The sequence below is a fragment of the Haemorhous mexicanus genome, chromosome 5, assembly GCF_027477595.1.
Source record: "Haemorhous mexicanus isolate bHaeMex1 chromosome 5, bHaeMex1.pri, whole genome shotgun sequence".
Taxonomy (NCBI): Eukaryota; Metazoa; Chordata; class Aves; order Passeriformes; family Fringillidae; genus Haemorhous; species Haemorhous mexicanus.
The window spans coordinates 69,787,122-69,805,642 of record NC_082345.1 but is presented as its reverse complement, the minus strand read 5'-3'; the positions used below and the strand labels follow the sequence as shown (position 1 = coordinate 69,805,642).

Below are 18,521 nucleotides of genomic sequence, written 5' to 3'. Positions count from 1 at the left end.
CAAAGAAAATGCACATTAATGTGGTACTAAAGGTGTAGGATAAATGAGGAAAATAGAATTTAGATTTAAATTCTAGAATTAAAGCAATTTTGATGCTGAGAAATTGCAGCATTGGCAAGAATTTGAGCAATTTTCAGTACAATTTTTGGTCCCTGAAAGCCAAAATGGAGAAGTGACTGCACTGTCTGTGCAGTCAGACTTTAATGTGATGCCATAGGGACCAATGTGGTGCCATAAATGAAAGTGGTGGATGATTTTGGAATGCCATAGCCCCAAAGTAAATTACAATGCTCATCTTCTGGATGGATGAAGCTCTTTGGCCTCCACCATGCTGGAGGTCAGGGCAGACCATCACACTTGCCCTTCCTGGCTTCACACTCTCTCAATCTTCTGCTGAAGGCAGGAGCACGGCATTTCTAATACCACATGATTTACATGTGAAAGAGAGAGAAAATGTCACAGTGGTGCTGTTTGAAGGGCAACTTGGGTTTGGTTGTCAGCTGCATGTTTTTAGGTCAGTCACATCTCTCATTTCCCAGGTGTGCAGGGGGGTTGTGAGGCTCCCTGGGGACTCCTGGTGACACTTCCATGGAGTAACTGCAAATCCTGAGGGCGGTGAGAAGATGGAAAAGTCAGGAGCAGAAGGAAACCAGTTCCAAAGTTCATCTGTGGCAGCACACAAACATCCATGGCAGGAAATCCCAAGATGTTTGGGCTGTCCCTGAGGCTGGACAGCCACCAAAGCATCAGAGGGCTGCAGTAATAAACCACAGGAGCTGGCACACACAGGAGTGGCTCTGCCCAGCAGAGGGTAGCATTGCCCAAACACCCCAACCTGTGCTCCAGGTTTTCACCTTCACCCCCCTACGAATGCCACAGCCACTTTGAGATGAGAGTCACAGCTTAGCCCACACCTAGAGAAAGCTTCATAGGCTGACACTGTGAAAATTCTGCTCAGAAATGATAAGAAATCTGGAAAATCAGCTTCCAGAATAGAATTTTAAGGAATCTGTTAAAAGACATGTTAAACAGTAAAATGCATCGAGTAACATTTTTTAAAGTAAATGTTATTTAGCTCCTTGTATTTGGATTTATTTTCAGGTCCTGATTTGATGATCAGGTTTGGAGTTGGTCAGGTTTAGAGCTGCCCCTGAAGCACCAGAGTGCCTGTATTGCCAACAGCAAAGCCTCTGATTTGGTTATCTAACTTGGGTGTCCCAAAAGAATTACACTTTTTTAGTGCCTCACATATTCCAAAACTGAAGTCCAAAGATCTTAACTATAAACACCTCTCAGTTAGTGTAGACTATGATTTTCTCTGCTGTCTGACGAATCCTGCCTGTCACCCCGCATCAGAGCTCAGCCCATGCCCGATGTGACGACGCTAGAGGTCTCAGTGTCGCTGAGAAAAAGCTGCTTTTAGCAATAATCCCAGCCACGCGTGTGTGTGGCAGTGCGAGAGGCCGGTGCCGTGCCGTGCTCGGACGGCGGTGCCGGCGGGGCGGGAGCGGCGCCAGGGCCGGACCCGCGGCCGTGCCCATCCCCTGCCCCGGGCTGTCCGACCCCTCTTAGGGTGCCCCTGGCTTCGAGAGCTGCTCTGGGTGAGGGGGGTCCTTGCTGAGGGATGGGTTTTCACATCCCAGGACTGTGTGTGCGTGTGCGGGGCAGGTGGGCACCGTCGCCCCCGCGCATCCCGGCGCAGCCCCGCGCAGAGCCCGTCCAGGCAGCGCGGCCGCTTGTGGTGTGCCTTTTTAATTTTCCTTTTTTTTTTTTTCCTTCCTGGCTTTCCTTTTTTATTTTTTTTTTCCCTCGCCGCTTTCCCTCCCCTCCCGTTTGACGTGCGTGGTTTTGGTGCAATGCGAATTATCTTCATTCAGTCAGGAGGGGCAGCGCCAGGCAGCAGAGCAGCGGCGGGGCTGCCTCCTCCTTCTTCCTCCTCCGCTTTCTCCTCTTCCTCCTCCTCCTCCTCCCATTGCCATAACAACCACGCACAGCCGCTCCGCACCGCACCGCGCCCGGCAGGCTGAGCATCCCATGGGGCCCCGCACGGGGGTTGGGGAAGAGAAACAGTGACCTCCCTCCAAAAGAGAAAAAAAAAACAAAAAAAGAAAGAAAGAAAAGAAAGAAAGAAAAGAAAAACAAACAAACAAACAAAAAAAAAGAAGGACTTTTCGGTGGGGCGGGTCAGTCAGGGAGCAAAGTGACCCCGGGACGCGGGTGCGCGCAGCTGCTGCGCGGGGCGCAGGGGACGGAGAGACGGGGCAGCCCCGCCAGCGGCTCCGCGGGGGGAGCGCGGAGGAGGGGAGGGAAGGGAGGGAAGGGGGGGAAGAGAAAGTTGGGAGGAAATAGCCCAGGAAAAGTGACACTCGCGGAGCCCGCCGGAGCGCGGAGGAAATAAAAGCGGCGGCAGGCAGGAAGTGTGAGGAGGAGGAGGAAGGGGAGAAGAAGGAGGCGGAGGAGGAGGAAAAAGAAGAAGAAGAAACAGCAGCAGCCGCTGCCGCCGCGGAAGAAAAGAAAGCAAAAGCCGCCCGAGGGCTCGGAGCCGGCGGCGCGGCATCCGCGGGGCTGCGCGGCGCGGCCATGGCCCGGGAGAACGGGGACGGCGGCGGCTCCTGGAAGAAGCAGGCGGAGGACATCAAGAAGATCTTCGAGTTCAAGGAGACGCTGGGGACGTAGGTGGAGGGATTGGGCTGCGGGGCCGGTGGCGGGCGCGGGCGCTGTCCCTTCCCCGGGATGCGCGGTCTCTGCGCGGCTGGGTGCGGGTCTCTGCGAGGGGATTTGCGCACCCGCGGGTGCTGCTCCATCCGAGCAAGAAGTCGGAGCGACCTGGGAACACGGAGGAAAATAGAATTGTGGGGCAGGAGCTGGGCTAGCATCACCCCTCGCCCTCCCCCCATGCCCCCCCAAAAAAGCCATAAAAAGGAAAACCCCCAAGCGTTTAAAATATTCATAGAAAGAGGAGACAGGGGGAGGTTTTTTCTTGATAGTGCAACTGTAAATAAATGCGGTCTGACTTGCACGCTTCCCCTAAAGCCGATGGCTGCAGCTATTCGTGGACAGACGAGCAGAAATAATCGGAGTGGATTGGATATGTTTTAGCTACGATGCTTAACTGTTGTTGGGCTTTATTTGTTTTATTTATAGTGGCGGGGCATAAAGATTAGTAAAACGTTAGAGTTGGTTTGTTTTTTTTGTTTTTTTTTTTTTTTGAAGGCTGAGAAAAAACACGCACAGATGGTGCAAGGAAGCAGGGTACAGGCTGGTGCCTTTTTGGCTGAGCAAAGAGTTTTATTTTTGTTTAAACTAATTTTCTCACTCAGGATATTCTAGAGGTAGGGAGCCGGGAGTGCTGGAGGAGCCGGAGCACGGGCTGTGTGTGTGTATACATTGTAATTAGAGTTGGGTTGTATTGCCTGTGCTCCTCGTAGCTGTGTCCCCACAGCTTTAATTGAAACTTCCAGCGTGTCTCGAAACGAAGCGCTCTTAATCCCGAGTAGTGCTTTTCCAACGCTCCGTGCCGCTTCCAAAACACAGCTGAACAAGTTTTGACTGTAATATTTGAGTTTCTTTCTGCTTCCAAGGGAAGGCTCCCTATAAGCAGAGTATTTGTGGTTCGTGGGCTCGCTGGTTTCCTATAAACAGGCTGGAGGTTTAACATGGAGGTGGGTCAGCTGGATAGCAGAGCCCTCAGGAAAACACCGGCTTAGGAAATCAAATCAACGCCTGTCCAGGTCCCTGAAGAAGCAAAATGCAGCATAAGAGCCAAGTGTTGTGGTGTATCCTTGTCACCCTCATTGGGTTTTTGCTGTGAGAATTCCATGCTGGGAGAGACGTGCCCTGCTTTGTCACCTTAGGTGTGCAGTGCCCTTCTTGAGCAAGGGGGTGCTGGGGAGGAAAGTTTGAATGCTCTGAGATTTGTTGGAGCAGCAGGACAATTCACTGGGCTTCCCACTGCACAGCTCTCTGAGATCTCTGTGGTTGTGGTGTTGAAGCCACCTGAGAGGGTTAATTGGTGCTGCTGAAGGGGTTCAGGAGGAATTAATGCTGTGGCCTTGATCCAGATCCCTCTGTAGTTAATGGGAGCTGGTGTAGGTCCCAAGGAAGGTAAAGCTGGTCAGAGTTAATAGTTATGCATATTAGCATGGCTGTTGCAAATTAAATTCATTAAATATGGCCAATTAGTGTCTCAAACTATTAACTGAGCCTCACAGTTTGGTAAGTCCTTTCTGATGGGAGTGGAAGCTGTGAAGTTTTCAAACTTGACTTAACAGTCAATCTAGAAAGTTTTAGAAAATTAAAATAATTGGATTATGAACCTGGGCCCATATAGATGAAATAGAGCTGTTTTCTTTTCCAGCCATAGCTGTATTCAGTGATGAATATCTGTGTGCTTAGCAGCCTACACGTGTGTTACCTTCTGGTTGTGCATTCCTTGGCTTCCAAGGGCAGGCTGATAATTAGAAGATTTGAATCTGAGTTTTGGTTCTGTCCTTGGCCACCCACCAGTGCAGCACCTGCAGTTCCTACCAGGTCTGGTGTGACTTACCAGGATGTGAAGCTTCTAAAAAATTTAGGCCATTGTTGTACAAATCATTAAAGTGCCTGTTCCATTTCCACTAAAGGCAGTGAAGGGAGGTTCACTGATTTGAGCAGCAGATAGACAGGGTCCAGGAGCCTAAATGACAGGAAACATTCTCAATTATTGATAAGAAAGTATTTAAATAGGAATTAAGCTATATAAGTATAAATAGCTTTAAAGTATTTGCACCAAAACATTTTCTTCTGGCATTATTTAGGAGCAGGGTTAAAATCTGCTTTGATCCCTCCTGCACTGTAAAGCTGAACGATGTTGGACAGCCAACACTTGATCTCACTGGCTAATAGATTTTTCTCTAGCATGGAGTGAAAAACTTGGCATGTCACATGAAATGTACTGGATTGTAGTAACTGTATTTTGCATTTCTCTGCCATTCCATTTCAGGATGCCAAAGTGCTAAAAGCACTTTTAACAGAAAAACAGCCCTTTTTCATACAGCTGTCTTAACTGCCTGTGGTAAAATTGGCTAGAGAAAGAAAAGCACTAAAGACTCAAATCAGGGAAGAAAGTGAAAAAGAAACTTTAAAAGCATATTTTATTTCAAGTGCATTGATTTGTGAATGTTAAATCTATGTGTACACCTTAATAATGGTTTGTTCTCAGAAAAGAGCCTTTCATCTGGATAAAAGCTCTTCAGCAGATCTTTAACACGGGAGAGTTGAAATTTGCTGGAATTATTAAAAAGATCCTAAGTCAGTTAATCATTACATCATTTGGGCTTCAAGGAAACGCTAATGAGTAGCCAGCTCTCCGTTCCAGAGCTGGAATAAATTATTTACACATCCTTGTAAATCATGTCCAGCCACATTGATGCTGAAATTGAATGGGATGTCATGTCCAGATGTGAGAAAGCAGCCCTTTTCCACCCAAAGAATTGTTTCTTTTGGAGGCTGGGGTCTGTATTGTTTGCTCTGCTCTGTGCTGTTGGACAATAATGTTTTTTTAAAGAAGTACCAGCAATGCAGTGGTTGGCTCAGATGTACCCAAACCTGTATTTATCCTGTTCTCTATTTATGCTGATATTAAAGTATGTGCAATCTTCTTTTGGGGCTTCCATCTCAAAAGAAGAGTGTTAACAAAAGATTGTGGTAATATTAGTCAATATTAGTGTATTTTATAATACATGATTATTGCTATAGTTTATATGTTATTATGTTACAATATGAATGATGGTCCTGATCCATTCTTGGGCTGTGCCACCCCACGTGGGACAGTGCACCACACTCCATATGCACAGGTTCATTGAGTGCCCCTTTTGGAACTGGACCTGTTTGCTGCTAAGCCATTGACAGTGAAATTACAAATCCTGAAAAAGTAGCTAGGAAAAAATAAGCAAAATAAGTCAAAGATAAAATAAAATCATAGCAATGGGCCAGATCCTCAACTAATATTATTTAGAGTCCCTTCCAAGTCAATATGGGTGTGCTTGAGGAAAGAAGAGGATCTGACTCTTGTCTCTTTAAATTTCCACAAATTCACCTATTGTAGCTCTACTCAGTTCCCCCTGGAAGACAATTTGAGGGGGGAACTGAGGGCTTGCCTGGAAAGGGGGATTTCTGCCCCAGCCCTTGAGAGATGTGAAGTATCACAATGGCAGGAATCTGATGAGTGATCACAGAAATATCACTTTTTTCCCTCCACATTTAAAATATGTTATGTCTAAGGCATTTTAAACCTTAGATTTTGACATCTGAGAAATAGTAAGAAACACCATGCCACCCAGTAGTCAAAGAAAAAGGTTCCACCACTTGATCTGCCTAATTAGATCAACCCATATTTCTAAGATGTCTGTAATTAGGCCTAATTGACATCAGAGTTCTAATATTTAGAAAGGCTCAGACTTAATAATGATGAAAATACTGGTGCTGTCCTTAAAACTGATGTGGTGGATTCCTTAAAGCTTAGTAAGGATAACAGAGGGAGCTGCATGGATGTGGCCATAACATAGTAAGAGCTGGGTGGGAAGACAAATACCCTTCAAATAAGTTTCCAGCACTTTCCTAAAATACAGGATAGAGAAAACATATGGGTGGTTCTGTTTTTCTCTCTTCTCTGGGGCTCTGTGGTAATTTTTGGTTCGTCTGTGTCACTTCCATACTCTTACGCCATTTGATGGACTCCTGGCACTCTCTGTGGCTCTTCCACACACCAGTACGTGCTCGTTCATGCTGAGGGATGAAGTCACTCCTCATCCTCCTCTCAGATCTCTTTTCTCTCTCTCACACCCACGAGCACACGAGCACACACCTCGTCAGGAGCCCGTACGTGCTGTCTGCTGTGCCTCTGTCCTCTCTCGTCCTCCACGGCGCCTTCCCCTCCCTGCAGCCTCTCCCTGCCTCTCCTGAGCTCCTCCACCTCCTGCTCCTGGCTGGTTTTGGGTGCTCAGACCCTCGTGGGGGCTGTGCCTTGGGCCAGCCTGGGCTCCCAGCAGTGAGAAGGGGCTGGTGGCAAGGACAGGTCCTGGCAGGGGCTCCTCTCTGGAGGGAAGGGGCTGGGGGGTACCAGAGGGCTGAAAATTGGCAGCCTCTGGTCAAAGATCCTGCCTTTCCATCAACCAGGTGCCAAAAGCACTCATGCTGGACTCACACAACAGATCATTTAACTTGAGGCCCCATGCAAGTCACTCAGTTCTTCCCTACTGATTTTGGAGGTTCTCAAGACATGAAGAAAGACTTTGATATTTGTGTTTTCCTTGGCTTGGTGCCCCTGTGATGATTGAGGGGTTTGTCTGATTTTCCAGTTTCTGCTGACATTACCAGCATTTGCTGCCTCTCTTTTATGACACCTCGGTGAGGCAGCAGTGGCTCTGTCAGATTGTTTCATATTTTCCTCAGTTCAGTATTTACCCTTTTTTTCTTTAAATTAAAGAAACATTTCACCTAAAAAAAAAAATAAATCTTCAGGGGACAAAATGCAGTAGGCTGAAGTTGAGGTGCACGTTTTCAGGAGCAAAGCTGATGAACCACTGGAGCAAACCATGAAGGCAACCATCTCCTCTGGGATGATTTTCTGGGAGCTCTGAAAGCTCTCAGGCTACAAGCAGTAGGAAAAGTGCCTCTTATCCATGTTTACAGAGGAAGAGAGTTCATGGTCATTTCTGACCTTACAATCCATAACTCTGGGAATCTCACTGTCAAACCCATGTGGGGTCAGGGATAATTCTTTCTAAGAGGTGCTTATAGCACCTCTCTCAAATCTGTGGGAGGAGTGAAAGCTGAGGTCCAAATATTAATGTTTAACTTAGTGGTGTGAAACAACTCAGATGTTTTAGTTTGTGTATTCTACTTAGTGAAAGCAGAAAAATACTGTTAGGACTCCTTTAAGGTGATGCATTTTGTTTTTAACCAAGTAATCCTGTTTGCTATTGCCTGGCATAGGTTTCTATCCAGTTTGTTCTTGAAGGCTTAAAAATAATGAGTTAGTATCTTTTGATGTAAATTGTTAGTCTTCCTTCAACAGTTACAGAAAATAACAGGTCTGAGGATTCAGCTGGAATTGAAATGGGAAAGAAAGAAAAGTAAGATGGCCAATGGATTTAAACACTGATGGTGAGGATTGGGAAGAAAAATTGGCAGCTGTTGGTGGGAAGGGATTTTTGACAGCTCTCCAGCTCTGGTTCACAGGTGCATTTTGGAAAGTGCTTGTTTGGGGCAACAGTGTAGCCTAAAGGCCAATTTTCTTTCATCATGTGAAATTAAGGTTTCAAAATACTCAATAATCAAAAGCTTTCAGGTGAATACATAACTCTGAAGACACACAGGTGCTGTATTGTCAGCTCACATATGTGCTCATGCTTTCTTTGTCAGGCTGTCTGCTAGTTTTGATGCCTTGTCTCATTTTTTCCCCTGCCTTGTGTCTTTTTCTGTGGATATTCTCTGGTCCTGTCTGAGCTCCCTGCTGCCAGAGGATACCTGCTCACCTGCATGCCTGTGCAGCCAAGGAGGGTGCTTGACCAGCAAGGGGACAGTAAGACATTAGGATTAGGTTTGAATAGACAGTTTGGGTTTTCTCCTGCTATTTTTTGCTTAGGAAAATGTGATCCTTGCCTCAGCCAACATTTAATCTCAGTCCTCAGGACTTCAATATAACAAATATCTCTTCCACAACTTCTCTGTGTGTAGGGTGAAGCATGCACAAAAACATTGGTGTTTTTTGGCAGTCACAGTGGAAGCTGACACCCCAAAAGCCCCAACAAGCAAAACCCAGAGGGTGGAGAGGTGGTGGACAGAGCTGAACCCAACTCTTTGGAGCCCTACAGCAATCCTTTAACCAAAAGTCTCTTGTTCCCATCACAGCCACAACACAGTGGGTGTGAGAGCCTTCTTCTCCTGCCATCTGGAGCAGCCTGTCTGCTTCCTTCACCCTCCATCTGCTTTCACACAGGAGCTGAAAGATCTCTCTATGTATGTCTTCCTTCCTTTTTGCCTCTTTTTCTCTCCACCTTGGTTACTGACCTCAGTTATTTTTGTTGTCCTTCACACTCAGTTCTCCTGACTACGTGCAGAATATTAGTTGGGGTTACTTAATCCTTTCAAGCATCCAAGGATACAATTAATATTGAATAAAGTAGTATTGTTTTGGTCTGCTTGACAATAGCAGGCATTTATAATAGGATTCTGGATTTATTGCCAGTAATGGTATTCACTTAACCAGTGACTCACAGTTTATATTCATGATTACTTAATAGGACCTAATTTTCTAGTCATTTTAGATAGCAGGAAAACAAGTTGGAACTAAGTGGGTGCTGTTAGTAAACAGGTAATGAGTGAAAGGAGGGATAAAAAATTCCTTGGGGCAGTGATCTGTCATTTTCATTGGAATTCAAACCACCTTGCATTTCAGTGCTTCTCTGTAAATAATAATTAACAACAATAACAATAATTTGCAAACATGTGTGTGTGATTGGGCTGTTGTTGAGTGACAAATAGCTGCCTTAGCAATCAGAATATGTCTCATTTCTAGCAATCATAGTGTTCCTTAAAACCTTTCCATCAAATCTTAACACCAATATGTTTTTTTATTATCTGACTTGGCGGTTCCTATAATTTTCCTACGAATGTTGTGCCAATCACTTTTGAAAAAGAAAGCTATAAATAACAGATTGTTAATAAACTTTTGAAGGCCCTTTCACTGATGTTTCCATGTTGAAATCTGCATATTGAGTTTTGTGCCAGAATTACTCACCAAACAGATTGTATAAGGTTAAATCAAAATAATACTCTTAAGCAGAATTTTTTGGCTGAGTTAAAAAGTCTTTTTTCTTCTTCTTCTTTTAATTTTTCTTTTTAACACTGGATGTGCTAAGAAAAAGCTACTGGGAAGCTCTGTTTTGGACCTGATCTATGTGTAGAACAGCTGAGCACAGTGCTGGGGATCCTCTGTAATAATAGCTCACTGATTTTGCTTGATCTTTTCCTGAGCAATATCATGGGTCACAGCTACAATATCAACAGTTTAAGACAACTAGACTGCACAAGATAAGCTCTTAAAATAAACTTTTCAAGAATGACATGAGAAGAATCAAATAAAGAGAAAACATGCTGGCTTAGTTGTATTAAGGATTTATTTCTATTTTAATTTTTGTTTTGGTTTTCTTGTATCTCAAATTGGAGAGAAACCAAACTGTTTCAGTCTTCTTAGAGTCTGCAGGAAGGAACAAAAAGGAGATACTTGTAATGATGCAAATGACCAGGAGCAGCAACAGGGTAAAGAATCATGGCATCTCCCAGCCAGATCCTTTCCTTTGCACTTTTTCTGCAGAATTCTTCTCATTTTCTTGCTCTTAATGCTCCCACTAATTCAGGTTGAGGATTTGAAGGTATGTTCTTTCAAGCCTGAACACCCAAAAGTTGGGAATTACATCTGAATCTTAACTCCAGCCTTATGCAGGGGACTCTCCTACTTCTTTTAGTAGTGGGCACTGTGTCAGCACCAAGGTCCTCAAAATATATTTATTTGTATGTGATTCACCCAGGGTCATCACATATAAATCATTTTTACTAGCTAAGGCTTGGAGATGCAGAGCACTGTCTCTGGGCTGTTGGTAACAGTGTGGGTGCTTTATTGCTGTGTTGTTTCAGCTGCTCAGAGGAATCCAGAGCTGCCCAGAGCTATAAAGAGCTGGAACAGTCCAGGCAGTTCTTGGGGTGACGTGGGATTGCTCCCAGCAGGATCCCAGCCTCCCAGCCCAGCTTAAATAATTCAAAGGACCAAGCTACAACCAGGCATGTTTTCCATACAAACTCACCAGCCCTGACCCTACTGCCCCACTGTGATGGGCAAGGGCAGGAATGATGGAATCTATTGGATGAAAAACTGTGAAAAAACCCCAAATTACATAGAAGATCCAAACAACACAAAAGAGAACTGAAGAGAGAGGAGAGCACTAAGAGGCTTTGCAGCCACATGGAAAACTCCTCTGGGGGAAGGCACAGGTTGCTAATCAAATTCAGCCATAGTTGAGAGAGATTGTTGGAGCATCCCTGGATAATCCTTCACTGTTATTTTGAGTTGGCTTGGAGATTTCCTCCCACTGCTCACTCTTGTCTTCTGCCTCTCAGTGTAAGTAGCTCAGCACGATGTGCCCAGCCATGGAGCCTGTGGTGTTTTGGAAATTTCAGGCATAGCAAAGTGCTTGGTGTGTGCTGCCAGTGGCACAGGACACTGTGAGCTCATTAAACTTCATTTGTGCTCTCCATGCTGTTTTCTTGAATAACACCTGTACAAATTCAAAGGCTTTGTCTTTCACTTTGGGACATTTTGCAGCTGCAGCCTGAGCTATCTTAAGGACTATCTAAAGCTCTGGGATCAGCATCAGCCTTACACCTCTGCTTTAATGGGATTTCTTGCCCTAGGGGTGTAATTAATTTGCTCAACATTTTTTTTTTTTTTTTGAGGGGAAAATCTGACACTGTTAAGCTTTTCCATGGGCTGATGATGAGCATCACAAAAACACCACCTCCTTCTCTGGGTGTAAGCCATAGTGTTTTTTGAGACACCTTCTCTAGCATAATTACATAGCAACCTGAATATTGCAAAGCAAACAAGCTCTCCCTCCCAAAATAAAATGCTCTCAAATATAAAAAAAGCACCATGGAACAACACAAACCCCTCTTATCTCTTCTAGGGAGGGAAGAGGGGGCAAACAACACACAGCTTGTTAGCCAAGTTGCTTGAAGCACTATGAGAAGATGCTTAGATAAAAACATTAATGGAGCAGAAAAACAGTGTGGTTCCTTTTGGCCTAATGACCCAGGCACTGGAGCATAAGAGGAATAATTTAGAAGGAAGGGAAATGTCCCCTGTCACAGGTTTGACTTATGCCTTTTAGGAAGGAGGAGGCTATATATTTAGGTGTCAGGGGAGATGTACCAAGCAATGAGCTGAAAAAATTGGTTCTCAAAAGCACATAGACTCAGGGTACAGAGGTACTGCAGGGACACTTCTGGTCTTGGGCATGTTAAGGTGTATCTGGAGTAGTTTTACTGGCTAATTTTACTGCCCACAGCCATGTAATTTATGTCATAGACATAAATTTTATTCTCTTAAGAGAGAGACCCTGAAAGAAAAAAATCTTGGAGAGCTTTGTAGGCAAGTCCACTGAATGAGTGTCACTGATGAATGTTGTATTTTTAATGGAAAGCAATGAAGGTGATTAAAGGATTCCTGAGTAAGAGCTGAGATGATTTGTGCCCAGAAAGCAAATTTGCTCCCTTTTGCTACTCCTGGAAGGGAACATAACAGGCACTAAAGCTGAGAACAGGCTGGTTCTGCAGGTGAGGGGAAAGATGAAAGGAGAGCAAAGGGGCAAAGTAGAGCAGTGGGATTCAGCTGCAGCTTAATTGACTCTAGAGGCTTTTAAATCCCTCTCCTTGTTCATGAGCTGGAAAAACTCATAGACTTGGGTCTTTTGGACAGGATATCTTGTATTGTACCAGTACACTTCCATCATATTCAATAACCACTAAAATGGCTGGCAGCTTCAGGGCCAGTGTTGCCCAGGAGGTTGTGGGGTGTTGTGACATCTTTGCCTTGCACTGCCATGGGGTTGTGAGGAACGTGGAGGAGGCCTCTATATACATATAAGCAGATACAGGTCTGTGTGTGTGTGTATAATATTTTATATATATATATATATATAATGTGTATATATATATAATGTGTATAAATGTATGCATACCGCATATGAAAAATACTATTTATATAGTATTTTTACTATATGTTTATTTATACTATATTATACTATTTATATACTCTCTATATAGTAAAGTGTGTATAGTATATACTATATATATATAGCATATATATAGTATTATATACTCTATATAATACTATATTGTATTTATTATTATAGATATATAGAGATATACAGCCATAAATAGCACTTTTTTTGCCAAAGAGCACATTGTTTGGCTTCATTCATGAATACACAGAGAATGAATCGTGCCATTTGGCAAAAGCCATTTAAGAACATTGTGAATATTTTGAATTTATTCCATAGTTTGAATTTCTCTTCATATTTGGGTTACATTTAGGGGAAAACAGACACTGTGTGGTGTCCCTGTGCTCAGTTAGCTAATGGGGATGAACCCAGACTAATGAGAAGTTAAAAGCACAATGGTCCTTCCCTCTCCTTCTGTCCTCCATCTCTACATTACTTCTGCTATAGCAAATCCCTGTTTTCCATCTCTTGTCCAAAACCTACAGTTTGGCTTTGGAGGGTGCCTGTGAAATGTGTACTCAGATGTCTCCTTGTGTGTTGGCTTTGTGGTCACAGCAGATCTCCCTGAAGTCAGAGGGTGACACACAAAAGCACAACTGGTTCTCTCTTATTTTCTCTTCAATAATTTGTAGCATCTCAACGTTGCTGTAAAATTCTGCCTTTGATTTCCACAGCTTGGGGGTTTTCCTGTGTGAGTCAAGAGAAGCCCCTGCTACTCAGCAGCAGGCTGGAATAGCAGCCCTGTATGCTCCTCACTCTCAGCTTTCAAACATCATTATAAAGTTATAAGGCTGTGAAGGAACAGGTTGCAGCCCCACAACAGAAGAGGAAGGGGCTGAACACATCCCACAGGACAGTCCCCATCTTCTGCCAGCTCAGCTGTCTGCAGGGATGTGCTGTGAACTTATTTAATGAAATAATACAGGTTAACAATAGTTCTCTAAAAAGGAGGTGGGGGAAGGGGAGAAGTACAGAATACATTAAGTTTTATTTCTTTTCATTCCATGGATGCTATAAATCAGTGGAGGAGTCAGTTGGAGTTTTTTCCCCCTTCTGTGTTGCATCGTTAAAAAATCATCAGCCACTACACTGAAATGGTTTGCAAGAGAGACTTTGGCAGGAGCAATTTCTGCTTGAGAACAATAAAAAATTAGTAGATGCCAGGTTGAGTTCATGTGTCAGTGGTTACTGAATTCAACTTAAGAGCTGTAAATGGAACCAATCATCATTTCTTAATGAGATATATGAGAACAAAGAATCACAGTGCTTGAATAATCTGTCACATCTCTATCAGTGCTGCTTAAGCAATTATTCAGTTTGTTCAGTGGTTTGACAGGTAACATGACAAAAATCAATTTATGAAGCAGATTAAATGTAAATATCCAGCACTTTTTTTTTGTCCCCCTCAAGAATGCCATTCTAAAGCCCTGTGTTTTTTATCCTCACAATCCCCACCCAGTCACCTGTTCTCAGTGGTACTGCTTGCATGAAGTGCTACATGCCCATAGTGACATTATTCACCAGATCGTTGGTCTTTATTCCATCTCTGGTCTAATGAGACTGTCATCTGGGCCTCAGTAAAAATGAGTGATGCATTTCTCTGATGTACAGTGTAAGTATGTTTTTCACTGCAAAGGCTGTATTTTCCCAGGGACCTTAAAGAAACCCATCCCATTTAATGTATATATTTCTGAATATTTTATTCATTTGGCAGCTAACATAGGAGAAACTTGGTATGAGTTCCTTAGGAGCTAAATAACAACCATTGTACGTGGAGTTGATACCATCACCTCTTTTAATAGCAGTTTCAGCAGACTGACTGGGATGGTCCCATCCCTGTTTGTAGTGGTGGAAATCTGCAGCAAACATTGATAGCAGTCACAGTGGTCACAGTGCCATGTTCAGCAGCTGGTCTTACCTTTTTCTTGTTCAGCTGGTCTTACCCTTACTGGTCTTACCCATTTCTTCTCTAAATGTGTCCTCAATACTTTGAATGAAGCTGTGGTACAGAAGAGACAATTTTTTCCCCCCTATGAAATGTTTCCACCTCTTGTCTTCTTCATGGGGAACTCAGAGATTTTTGTTCCCTGCACAAATAACCCCTGAATTCCCCCAGTCTATTTGTGTTTTATATAATCCACAAGATGCCATTGACATACCTGGCTGTGTATCTCATCCTGCCTCTTGTGCTGTCACCACGTTCTCAACAGAGATGTCATAACAACTTTTAGGGAATTGTGAGTGCTTTTCTTTTTATTTCAGCCAAGGTGACAGGGTTCCAAGAAGCCTATTAAATACACCAGAGGACTGTGTTATGGAAGAGAATAGTATTTCTTAATTTATTGTTACCATGGGACTCCTGTTTCTATAAATTTTGAGCAAATCACGTCCTTACAAAATCTGTGATACTGAAAACTCATATGCTTATATTTTAGCTACATTAATGCATGACATATGGACTTCCAGTAGTATCTGGTTATTCAGTTTCTGCTCAGCATCTTGTGTTTTGTGATGACTGTTGAAGACTCTGAATATGTCTGGTATTTCCTTATCTATTATTGGTGTTGCTGTAGTGTTTAGATTGTGGTTTGTTGGCGAAATGTCAAATACTCATGGCTTCATTAAGAAACAGATGTACAGGTCTACACTTTGTTTTTGTAGCTGCACTTTTGACATATTGTAAATGTCCTTAATTGATTTTGTTCAGGATAATACCATCTGCTGGCATCTGTTTCTGCTGTGGCTCTTGTTGGATACTTGTGTGCATCACGGTCTATAGGGACAAATTACAGAGTTGTCAGCAAGGTATTATGTCCACTTTTTTTTCTGAAATAAATGAAAGCAGAGTTTGAACATTGGACAGCCTATTACCTACATAATTTAATATCTAGATTAATGCAGTTTATTACAGCAATGATATTTCAGGCAAAAATTGGGCCCTCTGTCCATGTTGAGGTCCCTTAATGTATTGTTTATGTGTCTGTAAATATATCAAAAGTTTCAGATTGGGAGAAAAAGAGTCTTTGGCTTTTTATTTGCCTCCACATTGATTATGGAGAGATGTTGAATACACTTCTAGATCTTCCTGAAGCCTTTACACAAAACTGTCTAAATAATAGCCAAAATAAGTGTCGTTAACATGTCGCTTACTGTGTCTGTAAAGCTGATGGTCTTCTTGTAAGCCTTTAACATAGCTAGATATGTTCTGATGTGAAGGTTTTGGTGGCAGAAGCAGTACTGGATATGCACTAGATGAGAATTCTGCTGAGGGTGCAAATAGGAAAATATGTGCTCTCTCCTGAAAGTCCAGAACAAAATTCTTATTTTTGAGTATCCCTCTGTCCTGTTGGATTTAGCTCTCCATATTCCACCCTGTCCTTCCTAGTAGGTAGAATCAGTATTTATGGTGGACTTTATTGCAGTTGCTCTGTCTGTGTCTGAACTGTGAAATGCAATAGAAATTCCATTTCCTGGCATTCCCTGTCTCTGCTCTCGACAAGTGCAGGCAAGCATCAAAAATTATATAGGTCAGGATTTATCTGTAGTGCCCTAACTCTGTTCCCAATAAAAGTTGTGAGAGTTGGCCTTTGATGTCAATGAGACAGCAGGCATCCAATTTTGAGATGTTTATGACCTCTTTACCTCTCCAGACCTCACACATGCAGTGGTGACAGGGAGAAGCAGGGAAATGAGAGTCCTCCAAATACCGTTGCAGGCAGGGAGAGAGGTGTGCTCAGTGTTTCAGTAGAAGTGGGTCACCAGCCTGAAATATTTGTGCCCCAGCAGGGCTGGATTGTCCTTGAGCTGGAGTAGCCTTTGCTTCATTGAGTGAAAACTTAATACAGAGAGCCTTCATGGCTGTGCATGTATGTTGGAGCTGACATGAAAGTAATGGCAAAAGTACAGGTTCTCCTTTGACTTTGCCAGTCACTTTCTTTGACTCAGTGTCCCTACTGTTGCTGGTCCTCCACTGCTGATATCTGCAGGACTGATGCTCCCATGCTGGTACCCACTCAGGAGTCAGATCTTGTAAGGTCATGAGCTTTAGTGATGGTGTGGACTAATGGTGAAGACGTATTGGGTTGAAGAGCACTAGCTAACAATTTGGGAGACTTGGGTTTTGTTCCTGACTGTGGCACTGGCCTTTTTTTGTGACCTTGGAGGAGTTGCAGCACCTCACTGTCCTGGTTTCCCCATCTGTCAAACAGTTCCTGACCTACTTTGTAAATGTAACTCACTTTGAGATCAAACTCATTAAAGCTTGCTATGTGAGATGTTCAGAATGTACTCTGCAAGGTGTTGTTTTTGTCATGGTGATGTGGTAAGAATCTCCCCTCTTGTATCCAAGTATGCTGGGAACTCAGCTGCAATGCCTGTGTTTGGCAGGTGATGCTTTGTGGGGAACACAAATCCAGAATCTGATCCCTCTCCAGAAATACCACTTCAAAAAGAGGTGGACAGCTCCAGCTCAAAAACACTAGATATGGGACAGGAGAGTAAACCCACCTGAAGAGTATTTTGTTTTCTGAAACTGTTCCTGTCTTTCAGTGTGCTGGGAACCCCAGCAAGGCAGAAAGACCTTCCAGAAATGGCTCTGAGCACTCAGCACCAGCCAGTGATGGGTTTTGTAGTATAGATTAATCAGTGGGTGAACATTAGAGAGTCACTTGTAGGAAACTGTAAAACTGTGGGGCAGTTTCCCCCTCCTGAGCAGTCTATGTTGTAAGTGGGAGTCAGAGAGTAGCAGCCCTTTTAGCATCCCACTGCCAACAATGGGATTTGCAGAGCAGGATGAGGATTTGTGCTGCCCTGGAGAGCCCTCCAATGATAAGACACTGTGGTCTTGCCTTGAAGACACATCTGCAGCATTAGCCATGTGTTATCTGCTAATTGTATTTTTTAATGTCTCACAGTGTTTGTGCTGCTTGAAAATCAGTTCAATAACTAAAGCCAGCACAGTGAGTGGCTACTGAAGTGATAAAGCTTTTTGAAACACCTTCAAAAAACCAATGAAAGCAATTGTAGGAATGTCTTCATTTCCATGTCTTCTTGGGGGAAAAAAATTGTACCTGTGCGATGCAAGAGGAATAGAATTGTGTTTCCAGTCACTGAAGCAGTGCTGCTTTAAAAAGCTTTTTTGTAGGCACAGTGCATTCAGGTTTCTTTCTCTGATTCTGGAAAAAAGTAAAGTTCATGCATAAATTGGCAAGCAGGCTTTCATTTAAGCTGTGTGATTTAGATCTGCTGGTGAAGGCTGCTGCTGTAGACCATTTGGCATTCATCAGAAAAATCTCCAAGTCTAAACAGTTTTATTATGCAAAGTTATATAGTTGGAAGGTAAAACACTCTGTCTTTTTCCCCTTTGATGAACTGGGCTAGATGATGGATGTCCCATCAAATGTCTCATAAATTTGGAGGGAAGGTGAATAGCTGTAGGTCTCACTGTTCACCCTGTGGTTGCTCTAAGCCCTAAGGGAAAAGGATGCTTAGCTGGGCTGTGGGTAAGAGAGCAACTGTACCTAAGAAACCATGTGGGTCTCAAAAAATGTGTTAGAAAGCTATGGGCATCTTCATGAATTAGGATCCCAATATCTGGATATTCCATTCAGATTTTATTAGTGCAGCTTTATGCTTGCAAGACACTTCTAACAAAGCTTGCAGTGACTGCACTTCATATGTGAAGAGATTTTCCCGAAGTGAATT

The 18,521-nt window shown here is 43.4% G+C and overlaps 1 protein-coding gene across 2 annotated transcripts in view; it reads left to right on the top strand.

The window, feature by feature from the left end:
* Positions 1–2,312: 2,312 nt before the first annotated feature.
* The window catches only part of CAMK1D (calcium/calmodulin dependent protein kinase ID), a 217,509-nt gene continuing 201,300 nt past the window's right edge, over positions 2,313–18,521 (top strand). Inside the window, exon 1 of one of the 2 annotated variants that reach the window (XM_059847499.1) lies at positions 2,313–2,672. In XM_059847499.1, coding sequence (XP_059703482.1) covers positions 2,581–2,672 — 92 coding nt within the window. In that variant the 5' untranslated portion in view covers positions 2,313–2,580. The remainder of the gene's footprint in view (positions 2,673–18,521) is intronic. The other variant, XM_059847498.1, reaches the window with a different exon arrangement.